Here is a 16116-nt window from a genome sequence, read left to right on the forward strand (position 1 = left end):
AGTTTGAGGCAGGCTGGCACTTAGGCTATGCTCTTCAGCCTAACCAGTTTTATGTCCACCTAAAGAGGAACTTCTGGTTGACCTGTAGCCTGTTCTCAATAATACATAAGATTAGTGTAGGACAGAAATTCAGTCAGCTCACCAGAGCAGTACTCTAGGTAGTCACTAAAAATAGATTAGAGACTGGATCCTTGACTCTCGTGTGTGTCTCTCTTTAGAATCAAACAGTGAGCAGTAGAATAGAGATGCCCAAGGTCCACATCACTGTGTTCTTCCAAGATGTTGTAAGGCATAAGGAGGTTTGAGACATGGACCTACAAGACAAAGTCTTCTAGGGTCTGTCTCTCGTTTAGGTTCTGGTGTGGGATTGGGGTACCCTTTCTTTTTCAGTAAAGCAGTCCCTTACTGCCATGCCTAGAATACAGTAATTTATCGTGGTCTTTCAGATCTCCGACTCTCACAGTTCTTCTGCCCTCTTTTTTGGTGTTCCCCAAGCCTCGCAGGGAGGAGTTATAATAGAGATGTACAGTTTGTTTCCCAGCAGTTCACAGATATTTACTCTCTATACCTTGCCATTTGTCTGTCTTGATGTCTGTGGAACCTCCCACTCTGCTGTATCTTCCCTTCTTAATGATTTTTCTCTGGAGAAATAACTACATATTTAAACTTAGATGTTCAATATAATGCTGTTTCTTGTGTTAAAGATTATTTGAACTTTTACTTTACATTATTATGTGTATGGGTGTTTTGCATGTATGTATGTATGTTTGTGTGTCATATGTGTGCTGTGCCTGCAGAGGCCAGAAGAGGATTCCCTGTAACTGAAACCCTAGATGAATGTGGGGCATCATGTAGATTCTGGGAACAGGACCAGGGTCTTCTATAAAAGGAGCAAGTTCTCTTAATGGCTGGGCCATCTTTCCAGACCCCACACATAGCTGTTTCTATGGAGCAACTAAAAACTTTAAATGTTTTTTTTCTTCAGAATGACTTTTATTTCCTAGCCAGCTTTCTTGCCTGTTTTATGGGCTGATACCTTTGTCTGTGTGTCACTCTCTTCCTTTCCCTAGTGCTGGGTCTGAGACAGTGAATGTCAGTAAGTCTCTGACATTTCTAGGCCCCAAATGGTGACAGTTTGAGTTACTGCTTCCTCAAAGAATACTCTGAAGGAAAGAAGAAAAAAAATGAAGAATTGCTTAATTAAATCCCAAAGGGGTGAAGGTTCTTTTCAGATGGAGAATGTATAGTCAGTAATAGAGACCATTCTCTTTTGAGGCAAGATGAGTTTGGGAGCCCGGGAGAGCATGCCCTCCTGCCTTTTCCTATGTGGTTTCTGGCTTCACGCTGCAGTTTTGTTCATTGGGCTCCTTTCTGCACACAAGTAGCCTTGGAGACTGTTGCTCACGAGTGATGTTTACTATCCTCTCAGGAGAGTTCTGAGCCAGGTAGGTGATCTGCCAACCTCCCTCTAATGACTGTGTTTCACATGCAGGGCGAACACTGTTGGAGAAGCTGTTTAGCCAGCAAGAGAACGGGCCTCCAGAAGAAGCAGAAAAGTTTTGCTCCCGGATCATTGCCATGGGTCTACTACTTCCTTTTAGTGACTGCTTCAGGGAACCATGTAATCAGAATGCTGGGTCAAGTTCAGCACCATTTGATGTAAGTAGAAGAACCCACTTCTGTCTGGAGGGCGGATTGCAGTTGGAGTAGCAGCTGTGATTGTGTGTCTGCCCAATCACCCTATAATTTAAAAACAACACGTGATGCAAGCTGCCTCCTCTGGGCTACTCAAGGGAGCAGACTGTCTATTTCGATATTTTTCTTTGGACTAGGGCATTCAATGTAGTTGGCAAACCTCCTTTTTAACAAAACAAAACAAAGAAACAAAAGAAACCTAGTCCCTTAGTTTTCTAGCCTGCTTTAATCAAGCTAATTAATATCGTTCAGAATTTTTCTTTCTGGTAAAAATTGAACATGCGTAGGCAAAGGGTTCTCCCTGAACCACACTTAACACATCTGTATTCCTGTGCTGGTCACAGAGACATTCCTTCATAAACAGTACCAAAGGGCAAATATTACTAGTCCCAGTGGGTCACAGGTTTCCATGGGCACTAGAATGTTATGTGAGTGTTTTCCCAGCTCATTTGTACATTAAACATTGGCAAGAAGAAGCAATAACATCTGCCCTTACCCGGGCCCCCACTCAGCAAGGGTTAATAGTGAGGAACTCAAAAGGCATGGTTGTAAGGCATCATGAACATCAGCACCTCGGGACTAGCATCTTCAAACCAGAGTAGTGTTAACTTTCTCAGGTATGTGGTGCATGCATCATGGTTCAGAGGATGCACTTAAAACTGAAAAGTCTCATATGTGCATCTTTCATGAGAAGCTGGGAGGTCTGGGTGGATCTCTTGTGCAGAGCCCAGGAGCTGAGTGTTTGAGGACACTGAATTCTAATCACATGGGTAATTACATTTGGTTCAGTTTTGCCAAACATACCTCCAAAGACAGTGAATGTGAACAGAGGCTGAAGTCAAAAGCTGGTTATAGAGCCAGGTATGGTGGCTTGTGGCCATAATCCCAGCTCTTGGGAGGCTGATGCAGGAGGATTAAGAGTTTCAGGTCAACCTGAGTTACACAGTGAGGCTTTGTCCCCAGAACCAAAGAGCAAAGTGCCCATGCTTGGCACTTTCTTCTTTGTTCTGTTTACCAATCCTAACTGGTGATCTTGCCCATCCACTTTAGTAATGAGTAGAAGGAATCTCATAAACTATTCTGAGATCTCAGTTCTGACCTGTAAGAAAAATTTCTAGATAACTCCATGACTTGTGAACCTTCCTTAAGGTCTTTCCTTCCTCCCTCCCTCCCTCCCTCCCTTCCTTCCTTCTTTCTTTCCCTGCCTCTCTCCCTCCCTCCCCCTCCCTCCCTCTCTCTTCCCCTCCCTTCCCCCCTCTCTTTCTAATGGAAGTTATTGAATGATACAGCAGCTAATCACTGCTCAATAGATCTGTTTCTTCTGTGGATAGAATGAGATAATTTAAAAAGTGTCCTCTTCTCTGTGGGAGCTGATTCTAGAGACAGAACAGGGGAACTACAGTGTGGATTATTGTAGAGCTACATTCTGATAGCTATCAATGTGGAATTTGGAAATATGGTAAACACAATACAAGTAGAAGGAAACACTAGCTGTGTCTATATTGAATGTACTTATCTAATTATAATTCCTTTGCCGTCTTCATCAGAGTGGTTATGACTAATTACAAGGTACTCTCAAAATCTTCTAGCCTGCTGATGCTACCTCATAGAAGGGAGTCAGGGTGGGGTCATTAAGATGTCAGCTACTCTTCTCAACTGTATGTATCTCTGTCCAAGCTTCAGGTGGTCTTGTGGTCTTAAAAGGTGATAGAATATATGGTGTGTGCAAGGTTAACTGAAGGAAAGGGGAAATTTGTCTCTGCAGTTATAGGGACATTGTCATCCAGGCTGGAAGGAGACTTTCCAGCGATGGAGCTGTGCAGGGAGTCATCCACACCACTGTAGCATTCCTCCCCCTTGCTATGTAAGCAAGCATGATAAGGCCATTGTTTTGACATGTTGGACTTCCATGGAACTGATATTTTGAATGCCATTGTTGCTCTAGCTGGGATGAATAGATGTGTGATGTGAGTTCCTTCATATTGTCCCAGAAGCTCACATGACAGTCTAGCACTTGTTTTTTTTATGAAAACTATCATCAAATTAACTTTATTTTCCTCAATAATGCTCAGAACTAAAACGTCTTTTCTCCCAGTCAATATTATTTATTTATTATTGTGATGCTGAAGGATAAACTGAGGTCACCAAATATGCTAGAGTTCTACCAATGAGCCTTGTTCTTTCTCTGATTTACTTAACCTGGTTATTTTTCATGTCATCTTACTCTGTCCTAGTGTTAGACTAGAAATGCTTCTTTAGCCATGCTATCTTGGAAGGTGGTTAAATGTCACATGGAATTCAAAAACAGACACACAAAATGGGGATTTCATTCCCCAGCTAGAAGTGATTGTTTCCTCCTTGTCATTTTCCTTGGCTGAGTACCACCTCTCTAGTGCCTCCACCAACTGAACACAAAACAGAGGCAATTAATGTACTCTCATGGGAAAGGTTGTTCCATACTGCAAAATACCAGATCAGAAAAAGTACCCAGGCTTACTGAATACAGAGACAAGAATTTTTTTTTTCTCCATCTACAAAGAATAAAAACATGCTGGAGATTTGAAAGGCTGGGCAATGGGAATGAATGTGCTCATCTCGAGAGAGAGACTTTTCTCATAATTATTCTCTCTCCTGATTTCCAGAAAAGAGTTGTTGTGTGCATTTCCAACCAACAATTCTCTCAGGGATAGTGCTCTGCATGATGGAACCCAGTAGGATTGGGTTTGTAGCAGGCACTCTTTCTGTCCCTGGATTTTGTGACAACATCTTACCTGTCTCTGTTTATATATGCCAATAAAAATATCTGTAGTTTTGATATGGGGAATCTTACTGATACAGTTTATAAACTGACCTACTTCAGCTAAAGGTTTCAGATGTATCTTGTATCTTCTTACGCTTACCATTTTGATTTCTCCTGCTATAGAAAATATAAAAGAACATGTTCCCCCTCACATTTCTTAATAAAGGGTTTGTGAATGTAAAAGCACACATGTAGTTTTGAGTGTCCATGTTAACTCATTCACAAGTGCTAAGGAAATTTATCCTATATACCAGGTGTCAATAAAATTCACCATAAAATAATTCAAGTAAAATGGACTGCTTTATTAAAATGACAACCAAAAGGAGGGGAGAGGTATAAGAATAGGTCAGTGGCATGTGTGGTATTTTTAGTGTGGATGGTCCCCTTAGGTTCATATATTGAATGTTTGATCCCCAGACAGCAAGGCTGTTTGGGAATGATAAGAAGGTATGAGTCACTTGGGATTAGTTTCCTGGTTTTAAAAACCCATGCCATTTCTAGTAAGTTCTGTCTCTGTCTCGGTCTCTGTCTCTGTCTCTGTTTCTCTGTGTGTGTGCATGCCTCTCCCTCCCTCTCTGTCTCTTGGTCTCTCTCTCTCTCTCCCTCCCTCCCTCTCCCTCCCTCTCTCCCCACCATGCCCCCTTTCTCTCTGTCTGTCTCCCTGTCTCTATTTCTCTCTGGCTCATAATTGCTTTCTCAACATGCAAGCCTTCCACTACTGCTCCAGCACCATGCTTGCTGGCCTGCTACCCCATTCCCTGCTGAGACTATCATAGATTGACTCTCTGAAACTACAAACACACCCTCAATTAAATGCTTTATCTTATAAATTACCTTGCTTGTAGTGTTTTTATGATAATAGAAAGTGACTAAAACATTCTATAATTCTGGCACTTCAGAGGTTGAGATAGGGGATGCATGAGTTTAAAGGCAGTATGGGCTATAGAAAGACCATGTCTTAATATTAAATAAACAGGGGTTGGAGAGACGACTTGACAGTTAAGAACACTGTTCTTTCCAGAGGTTTTAAGTTCAATTCCCAGCAACCACATGGTGGCTCACAACCATCTGTAATGGGATCTAATACCCTCTTCTGACATGTCTGAAGACAGCAACAGTGTGCTCACATATTAAATAAATAAATAAATAAATAAATAAGAATTATGAAGGAAAGAAAGCAAAGTGTACAAGTCAGGAGGGGTTGGCCTTTGGTACAAAAGGACTGTGCACTCTAAAAGGAAAAAAAAAAAAACAAACAAACAAACCAAGGGTGGATGAGACAAAGAGACCACCTAAGCTCACAGTCATGTCTACTTATCTAAGTGATGTGTACATGTGTGCTTGTACAGGAGTACAGATTGATCAGTTTTATGGACATGAAAGAATTCAGTCATGCCCATTCCTAATTGGTTGATATTTACAAATGATAACAGGTCATAGTTCATTGATAAGTTCCTAGAGACAAAAGGAGACTTTCCAGAGAATAGGGGGCTAATTATTGGAACATAATTATGAATGGGAAGTTTTATATTATTTCCTTGAAAGGATTTTCTCTGTTTCTTTTCTTTTTTTCTACTGGGCATAGAACTTAGGGCCATATAATGTCCTAAGCTACATCCTCAACTCTTGTTTCTTGTGTTTCTGAGGAGTGATTTTTGTATAAGTTCACTTGATCCTCAATTCCACTTTTATCTGGGGATGTTCTTAGTCAACAGCCTACTGTTGAGAGCTGAGTCTCTAGCACCCCTGGGAGGAAAACAAGAAAACCACTGAAATAAGGACAGTACAAGACTAAACAAAATAAGGAAATGCAGTTACATTGATAGCCAACAAATACACTATCATTGACCATGGAACAGGAAACAGTATACGTGTGTAAAAGGAGCCTCTGCTGGCCACACCTGGCTTGCAACCTGTGGGTGAGACAAACTCTACCACCCTTCCATCTCCAGAGATTACCAGATCAGCTCAGATCTGTATAGGAGGACCAATCTCCATGATTTTAAATCTCACTCAACATTAAAATCCTTGGTATAGAGATGAGGATGCTGCAGTAAGAGACTCTGCTAGAACTTCAGTGTTCTGCACACTAACACCAAAGATCATGGAAGACAGTTGGCTTCAATGATTGGTCCAACACTGACCTCATTCTGTGTTCAAGTAACATCCACAGTGACACACTGAGCTCCTATCTACCAACAATGGAACTAATGAGCCCTTACATTTAACTGCTGGCAGTGAGCATCCTTCTCTTAGAGACTTCTCTTCAGCTGCCCATCACTCTGGAGTTGTGGCACATTGACTTTTCTGACTTCTGATCTCTTGTTAGGAGGCCCCAGGGTAGATCAGACTTCAGCAGCAAGTTCTATCTCAACGTGTTGCCTGGCCACAGCCCCATGAGTCTTGGAAAATGACAACATGGATCTTCTTTTAAATGCTTGACTTATCACACAAGAGGGGCCACTGAGTCAATAAATCTTCAAACTGGACTTAAGGCCTTAAAAATTTGTGACCTTATCCTTGGATAGGACTGCCAAATGTTTTAAACGGGTCTCCTAGATTTTCTTTTGATACTGCTTCTGTGTCTTTTGCCCTGACAGCGAAACCATGGCTGAAGCTACTTGGTGGAGCCATGTGCTGCTCACTGTTACAACTTTGTTCATTCACTGTGTCACTCACTTGTTGTTACTTTTTTTTTTTTTTTTTTTTTTTTTTTGGTTTTTCAAGACAGGGTTTCCCTGTGTAGCCCTGGCTCTCCTGGAACTTACTCTGTAGACCAGGCTGGCCTCGAACTTAGAAATCCACCTGCCTCTGCCTCCCAAGTGCTGGGATTAAAGGCGTGCGCCACCACTGCCCGGCTTTGTTGTTACTTTTAAGCTGGCCATGTAAATGAAATTGTGAAAATTTACTTTAAAAAAGATTATATATATTATATATAATAATATAATACATAATAAATACATATACAATATACAATATACAATATATAATATACAATATACAATATATAATATATAATAAATATAATATATGTGTGTGTTTGTTTTTGTTTGGGTATGTGCACTTGAGTGCAGGTGCTCTTGACACCCACAAGAGGATGCCAGATCTCCTGGAACTGGAATCATAGGTAGTTGTGAGCTGCCCAGGGTGGGTTCTGGGAAGTGAATTTTGGTCCTCTGCAAGAGTAGTACCCTTTTAACTCTGGTGCTATCTCTCTAGTCCCAGTTCTATTCCTCCTCTTAGGACACTATTCAGAATTACATACTATTCCTGCAGTCACCATGTTTGAACACTCAAGGCTGCAACTGTCTTATAATATTGCATATATTAAATTGACTGTTCACCAAATAATGTCTAAATGCAAATCAAAATTTGTGTGAAGGTATTCCCTTGAGCTGCATGACTACATTTACTAGCATGGTCTCTCCAGAGTGGTTAAGAGCAGATTCTAGTCTTAGATTTCAATCCCATCTCTTCCATGTAGAGAGAGATTATGTTTTTACAGGATCACATTTCAAATTTTCAGTGATAATCATATCTTGATTGAAAATTATATTTATAGTTAAATAAGCTTAAATTAGAAACCATTTAGCACACTAATTGGTACATGATATTTTTAATTGATATGCTTAAAGTTCTTATTACAGAATCTTGCTTAGCCATTCCACAAGTATGATGTGGTTGGTGCAGAACAGGGTTGTAAGGAAGGCCATAGTGAATGAGGACACGAGGAACCAGAGAATCTATTCAGTAAATTGTCTCAAATGATCAAGACTTACTTCTGTCCATCATGAAATCATTATGTAATCATGAAAATACTGCAGAGATGGAACACAGAGTAGAACACCATGCCACGCACAGTAGAGCATGGGTTTGCGCGTTGCATGGTGTGAGACTCAGCTTTCTGTTGCATTTCTGTTTTTCATTGCTTCCATTTCTTATTCTATTTGCTGTTCTCGATTTTACCACCGTAATCACCACATTCTTGTTATAGGCCTCACTCCTCTATGTCTTTGTAGATGGAGCAGAATAGAAGTGCAAAGACCAGGGAAAGCTACAGGGAAGTAACTAAAGTTATAAAGGTGAACACATCATGTCTACTGGCTGTTGTGTTCGTGACCATTCCATAGTCACTGTGTTTCCATGTTCCTTTCCTGCAGAAATGTTATGCTCAAATATAACTGGCTTATTTAGCTCTCTTTGTGTGTATGTGTAAATGTTGGAGACACTTTATAGAGCATGGAGGAATGAAAGGTTCATTTTTAAAGTAATGCTTCAGCACAAAATAAAGATAGCTATTTTATCTGATATTGCTATCACCAAGAAAGGAATCTCACCTGGCTGAAGATCAGTTTGCTACACGGCCTTGATCCTTTCTTCCACAGATATCTGCTTCATGGAGATTCTTAGATGGGTAAATCTAATGAGAGAGTTGGGAAGGATTGCCAGTGGGAAGGCACCATCAGAAAAATCCACAAGAAGAAAGTTGCTTACTGTTTTCTTCAAAAACCCCTTCTCCATCTGACTTCATTTTTCAGTTATAAAATATGTTTATTTCTTAAGGAATAATATGTGGATATGTATTAAGATGTTTCAACTTGGTTTATTCTTTGAAGTACATATACTTTGGATTTAGAAAAACTTCCCTATATTAGCAACTTTTTATATATCACAAGATATATCATGAAATATCAAATTATATCTCTCATGTTTGTATTAGTGATCATATCAGAATAAAGTAGACCTTTATTATATGTTTTATTACAGAAATGTACACACACACACACACATGCAGAAAGAGAGAGAGAAAAGAGAGAGAGAAAGAGAGAGAGAGAGAGAGAGAGAGAGAGAGAGAGAGAGAGAGAGAGAGCCTATTAGCTTAGACTACTCTAGAGTTCATTATATATTCCAGGTTGGCCTTGAACTTATGACAATTCTGCTTCAGCCCCCTCTGAGTGTAGTGATTATAGGCTTGAGCTGCCACACCTACTTTTTACTTATATATTGTCATTTTTTTCTGATTCATCTGAGTTTGAGAAATAGTGGTGTTTCTTTTTATTCCTATCGCTACTCTGTGATGGCTATATGACTGCACCCCATAGTCATGAGTACATATATTGTCATGGATGTGTTAGGCCATTTGTATCATCAAGCATACTTCTGACATTATTGTATACACAAATGTTTTAGGCTAGATGTGGTGGTTCAGGAAACTGAGATAGCAGGATTTCTGTGTAATTGGGGCCGGTCTGAGCTCTAGTGTGAGCTCTGTTCAGCTTGCGTTACATTGTGAGACCCTGTCTTAAAGAAAAGAAAGAAAAACATATTTTAGTCTGGTACATGATTTAATAAAATTTTAATATGCTGCTTTATTAATCTTATGTAAGAAGGGAAATAGATAATTTTTCTCTTCCTTTATTAGTCCAGGATTATCACTGCAGAGTAGGGATTGTAACTCAGTGGTGAAGCACATGGCTGAGATGTATGAAGTCTCATGCATCCTAAGAACATATGGCCTGATTACATAGGTGATCATATGAAGCAGCATGGTTTCATTCACACTGATCCTATGTGCCTTAAGATACCGATATCCAATCAGAAGGAGGTAGATTCATCCCAGCAATGCTTGACACCCTCTTTCAGGTTCAGGTTCCTGATTTTTGTGGTTTGAAAGTAAAATGTACCTTATAGGCTCATGTACATGAACACTTAGTAGGTTCAATGCCAGAACAGCAACAACGAAAAGTATTGTTTATACAGTAATGGTGATTGTTGTCATACCTCTTAATGACCAGATCCTGTGCTCAGTGGAAATGCTGCTTTCAGCCTTGGTGTGGATGGAGAAATGTCCCCAATGATGAGTTCACTGAAGTTCATGCAATGAAGTTTTAAAAGCACAGTTTTTATGAAAGTTGGCGGGAAGTGTATGAAGAGAGAAAGGGATGGAGATGGCTGATAAATGAGAGTAACATGGAAAAGAAAGACATCATATTGTCTCCCATGTGAGATATGTATATATAGAAAACATAGGTAGTCTATTATATAAATACATGAGACACGGAACCAGAAGGGGACTCTGTGGGGAGTGAGGAAGGGTAACAGCAAGAGTGGAAAGGAAGAGTCGACAGAGGAAAAGTGATAAAGGGTAGATTTGAACAAAGTACAATGATAGGTGGTTCAATGACACATGGCTCCATCATAATGAAGCTCCTTATTCTGGATGCTAACTAACCATTTTTTTTTTTAAAGCGGAAATCTTTTAGAAGAAACATTTGGGATGCACTTTTAAAGGCAGAGACAAGCTTTCTTTGTGTTTGCTCATCTGAGAGAATCATGCTGCTTCAGACACACATTTGGGCTTCCGGAACTTGTGCTTGGAATCACCCACTTGGCACATAGTGTATTGTGGTTTCTAGTTCATCTTGAGTGTAGGTGACGGGTTTATTAAATGAGTGCTTCAGCCCAACTCTTCTATCCTGATGTTCTTTTCCTTTCCTTTTGTTGAATATGCCCAAGTAGTCATCATTCCTATTTAAAGGAAATATATATCTTGTAATTATTCATTTCATTTTCACAATGAACTTGATAAAGGGTTGTATTATTTACAGAAGAAATCAAAGCACAGGAAAGTTTTGCTCCTAGCTGATCCTACGTGAAGTCTTATGTTCTTTTTTGAGCAGTATGTCTACCACTGTGCTTCCACTGACAGGTAGAATCAGGACACAATGACCAAGTAAAGGTGCTTCATGTTGAGAATACAACCAACCCCGTCAGGAGCTTGTAGGATCCTGTTCCCAACCCCTATTAGACTTTGGACACTGGAAGATTTATTATATCTTTCATTGTCTAGATCAGAGGATAACAAAGGTTTTATGTAAAGAGCCAGATAGACAATATTTTAGAATACAGTGACTGTCTTACAAACTTGGTCAAGCCTCTCAGTCTTGCTTTGGTGTGTATTAAACAAACAATACTGTCTATAAATGTGGCTGTGTTGCCTAACAAAACTTCCATTTCCAGGTAGGGTTGGAGGAGGGCAGATGCACAGACTTGAGTAGCAGGCTGCAACTGGTTGACTCCTGGTGTGTACTCAGGTAATATTTAGAAGGTGAATTTATTCAGTGAGTGTGTCTTTTCTTTCTCCAACCATATGTGGTTAGCAGCCAGTCACAAAATATGTATTGTAAAGAGACTTAGGGAAGTTTTTAAGTGGGGAAAGTGGAGAGGAGGGCCTTGTTTTTTGTTTAGAGAGTGGTCATAGTATGTTTAGAGGCTGATGGAGGATGGTAGAGCTACCCAATTAAATACTTAAATTGATCTGGAGTCAGCACTTTCCTTGCTACCTGCCTCAAAGTTCTGGGTTTCTAAATGAAAGACACACAACCTTTATATTTTGATATGCCTAAAACAGCTAAATGGCTGAGCTACTCCCTAACCTCCTGGTGGCTAATCTACTTCTCTCCAATATTCTAAAGCCATTACTCACTAAAATCTATATTCTGTCTTTGCTTCCCTGGACCCAGTTGGGCAACCCTCTTGGGGCCACTCTTCTCCGGCTTCTATATGGCGGCTATGCTTTCTGTCCTGCAACTTTTCAGGCTTGGCATCTTTCCTCTCCTTCTCCCAGCATGGTGGATCTTCATCCTCCTTCCTTTGTCTCTAGCCCAGGAATCCCAAAAGTCCCGCCTCTGACTGCCCTGCCTAGCCATTGGCCGCTGGTAAGTTTATTTACCAATCAGAACCAATTGGGAGCAGGGACCCAAAGTGCTTTCTGTGCTAACTTGTGAATTCTCATGCAAACAATTTTGGGGACCCAAATTAACACAATATAAGCAGCAAAAGGTCAAACCCACTATAGAGGACAAGAGAGTAGGGAGGTGAAGAGTGAAGGGAATCTAATAGGAAATGTGTCATATTAAAGATGGAGGAGGTTGACATTAAATATTGTTAGCATTTAGTTCCGAAGAGCCAAATAGGATGAGATATAAATACAGGTGTACTTTACAAAGGAGAAAGATGAACTTGAGTAAGATGGTGGTGCAGAAAGAAGGACACAAATGCTGTCAGACTTTTGATATTCATGGCTGGAAGCTTGGGAGAGGTCCCTAGATCGATTATTTGTGAATTGGGTGTCTGTGGAGGCTGATATGAGGGGGAGGACCTTTTATAGAAGTGCTTTCATTTGGGCACTGTACACTTTGGAATGAGGACTGAACAGAGTTAAAAAGGATGCATTTGGAGAACCAGACAGTGGTGGATATTGTCTGTGGGCCTTGTGTCTTCTGTGACTGGCAAAGAGAAATCATTCAACTGCTTTCCAGTTGGCTTTCCAAGACTGTATTGGCCACTTTTCTCATTGCTGTAGTAAAACACTTGTCAAGAAAGGCTTCTCCCTGGCTCTTATGCTATAGTGTGAGTGTGTGGCCTGCTGGAGGTGTGGCAGGGGCATGGCTCACAGCTGTGGCAGCAGGATTGTAAGGATGATTGATCACAACCAGGTAGATAGAAAGTTGAGAAGATGTGTCTACCTCCTCATGTTTTTTTTTTTCCTTCCTCAAAGTATGAGTTACTTGCTAACCTTGACTTACCTTTTTAGGCTATACCAGGCTTCAAGTTGCTGTCCGTTCTGAGTTTGGTGCTTGTTTGTTTGGTTTGAATCCAGGGATTCATGCATGTTAATCTAGTGCTGTACTGAATGGCATCAGTAGCCCTTGGTGCTTACAACAGCCTTCAGTCTTTAAAAGCATAGAAAGGCTACCACACCAGGTTCCCTGTAAATGCTTTGTAAGTATGCATTGCATCTTCTTAATGGATTTGTTGATGAAGGGTTGTATTCTTTACAGAAGACATTGAAGCACAGGAAAGTCATGTTCCTGCTTGCTCCTACTTGAAGTCCATTGTCAAAACAAATCCCCCCCAAAATATTTTTGCAGTTCTTGTTATATCCTGCTTTAATGTACCACTTATAGGTTCAAGTGGTACTGAAACAAAAATGTTTCTTTCCTCTAGGTGCTTAGTCTATAAAGGACTGCTTGATGCAGGCTGTTTTCTTGAAAGTAGTGACTTCTTTGTCATTTCTTTTTTGGGGGCATAGGGGGTACTAGGGCTTGACCTCAGGGCCTTCCTTGTCCTTAATATCTGCTGTACTGCCATCCACAGCCCTAGCGCTATGCACCTTTCTGATATTTGTAGGCTCTTATTTTTAAAATAGGTGATGTAGAAGAGCCTCGCAGCTGATATTTTGGGGACACTTCCCCTCTGTGTTGCATACCGACCTGAGTGTGCTCTGTCAGAGGCATTAGTGGATTTCTGTTTGTGTCTTTTCATGAAGTCAGGATTTGTGGTTAACAGTAAACTTCTAAGCCCTGTATGTTTCCTTGGGTGTTATCTACCTTATAATCCCTCTTTTACTTGATTGCAAGGTGTTGGCCATCACAGGTTCTTTCATTCCAATCTTAATTATGAATGTTAATTTTCAGAGCACGTACTACACTTCCCCCAGTAATAAATATAAAATGGCTACAAACAAGACAAATGGAGAGGCATTCAAAGATGACTTAGTCAAAGACATAGAGCCAGTAAGATGCAGAGAGAGTTGCTATTAGCTTGATGCCAGCGAATTTCTTGAAAGTAGTAACTTCTTTGTTTGGGGGGCAGGTGCTGGGGCTTGGACTCAGGGCTTTCTTTGTTCTTAATATCTGCTGCACTGCCAACCACACCTGTATATATTTATTAAAGCCTGCACCTTGCCAGTGGCTAGAGACATCCTGAGATGAGTCCGTTGAAAGAAGACTGGCAGAAAGTTAAGTCCAGGTGAGTCTCATGAGGGCTAGTTATCTGAGGGGGCCCCATGGATCAATAGAGACCATGTGGAGCTGAAGTCCGAGGGAAAATCAGGAGTCTTTTTTTTTGTGATTGGATGAAGGAGTCTCATCGTTTGTGGAACTAGTGTGTTTGTTAAGTTCATGGACCTGGCTTTGCTCCTGTGGTTTTGATTCATTCTTATCCCCAGATGTCCCCCATTTACTTAAGTTCATAGGTGATAGTTTTCAGTTGCATGAGTAAATTCCCAGTCAGCTTTGTGATGGTTCTGTATTGTTTGCTTCACTTAAACAGTGGAAGTGTAGAGTCCTGCTTGAGCACGTGGACATAAAGTAGAGTCCGTTGCTGCTTTGTGATGTGAAATCATTGCATGGGTAAGTCACAGGCTAAAAAGCTTGTGTTTTAAAGTATGAAGACACATGTGAATGAAAATGTATAATGAAACCTATTATTTCCTACGCTGACTTAGATCAATAAGTGCTGAGTTTGGATCCCCAGCACTCAAATAGAAAGTTGGGTGTGACAGTGTGTCTAAAACCCCAGAAATGGGGTGAGGGTGGGAGATTGGAGACAGCCATTCCAGACAGAACTCTGCAACGTACTGACTGACCTAGTACTAGGGGTCAAACCCAGGGCTCTGTGTGTGCTGACAAGTTCTCTACCACTGGCTTATTTCTTTAGGTCAAAGTAATTGATTTTAAAAACATAGACTGGGGAGTTGAATGTTTTATTTGTTATTTAGTAACTTAAGAAGTTACTCTAAATTCCAACTGTTTTGACAAATTTACGAGTGCACTTCTGACTTGCTGGATACCCATTTGATCTATCTATGGTGCTTATGTCATTGAAAACTCCTAGAGGCTATGCCCTTGAAGGTGTTACCTCCTTGAAGTTCTGGTGGTGGGTGGTACTTCCATGGTGAGGTGGAAGGTGTACAGGTGGTTGCTATGGTGAATGCAGGTGATGGAATTCCAGTGGGTGTGTTCAGTGCAGGTAGCAGAAAGGAGTAAAGGAGCCTGGGACCTGCAGATTTTCTTTGTTTATGTCGTGACCCTCAGTTCAGCACTTACACAGGACAAGGATTTTTGTTGTACTTCAGTTAGTTGATTTGCAATTTAATTTTAACCTACTTTCCTCTGTTGATGTGGAAACTGAAACTTAGAAAGAACAATTTGCTGAGGGTCACACCGTTTTGGAAATGGCAGACACGTAATTTCAGCCCAAGAAGCTGTTGCTCTCCGTATTACATCCTCCGCAACTGCAGGGCACCATTGGCTTCTGCTCCCTCCTGCTAATACAGCTGTCTGAGTTACCTCTGCCTTGGGCCAGAGCCTGCGTAATAGGCTCTAATTGGTTTCTACCTTGCTATTTTTGTTCTCTCCAACTTTTCCCAATAAAGAAATATTTCTCTCTCTCTTCCTCTCCCCCTCCCTCTCCTTCCCTCTCTCTCCCTTCTCTCCTCTTTTCTCTCCTCCTCCCTCCCTTCTGCTTTTCTCTCCCCCCTCCCTCTCCTTCCTCTCCACCTCTCCATCTCCCTCTTGAGGTGGTACTGTGAGGCAAAACCATGACTCTTTGTGCTGGTTTTGTCAAGGGCTCTGCCAGTGGCATGCATCTGTAGCTCCAAATGATTAATTTAAAAACAGTGTTGGGCCTTGTTTGCTGTGGTGGGGGATGTTTTAACTGTAGGATAACCAAAACTTTGTCTGTGGCCCTCAGTGGCTCCCTTAGCTGCCCCCTTACCAGACCTACAGTCTCCTCTTCCTAGTCCCTGTGCCCTGGGAACTTTCTAAAATGTTGAT

General features: G+C 40.9%; 1 protein-coding gene across 2 annotated transcripts in view; it reads left to right on the forward strand.

The window, feature by feature from the left end:
* The window catches only part of Fmn2 (formin 2), a 343084-nt gene that overhangs the window by 42256 nt on the left and 284712 nt on the right, over nucleotides 1–16116 (forward strand). For both annotated transcript variants that reach the window (XM_034520965.2, XM_076914541.1), the window contains exon 2: nucleotides 1493–1659. In XM_034520965.2, the coding sequence (XP_034376856.1) occupies nucleotides 1493–1659 (167 nt within the window). The remainder of the gene's footprint in view (nucleotides 1–1492; nucleotides 1660–16116) is intronic.

Source organism: Arvicanthis niloticus, chromosome 16 (genome assembly GCF_011762505.2).
Source record: "Arvicanthis niloticus isolate mArvNil1 chromosome 16, mArvNil1.pat.X, whole genome shotgun sequence".
In the NCBI taxonomy this organism is placed as follows: Eukaryota; Metazoa; Chordata; class Mammalia; order Rodentia; family Muridae; genus Arvicanthis; species Arvicanthis niloticus.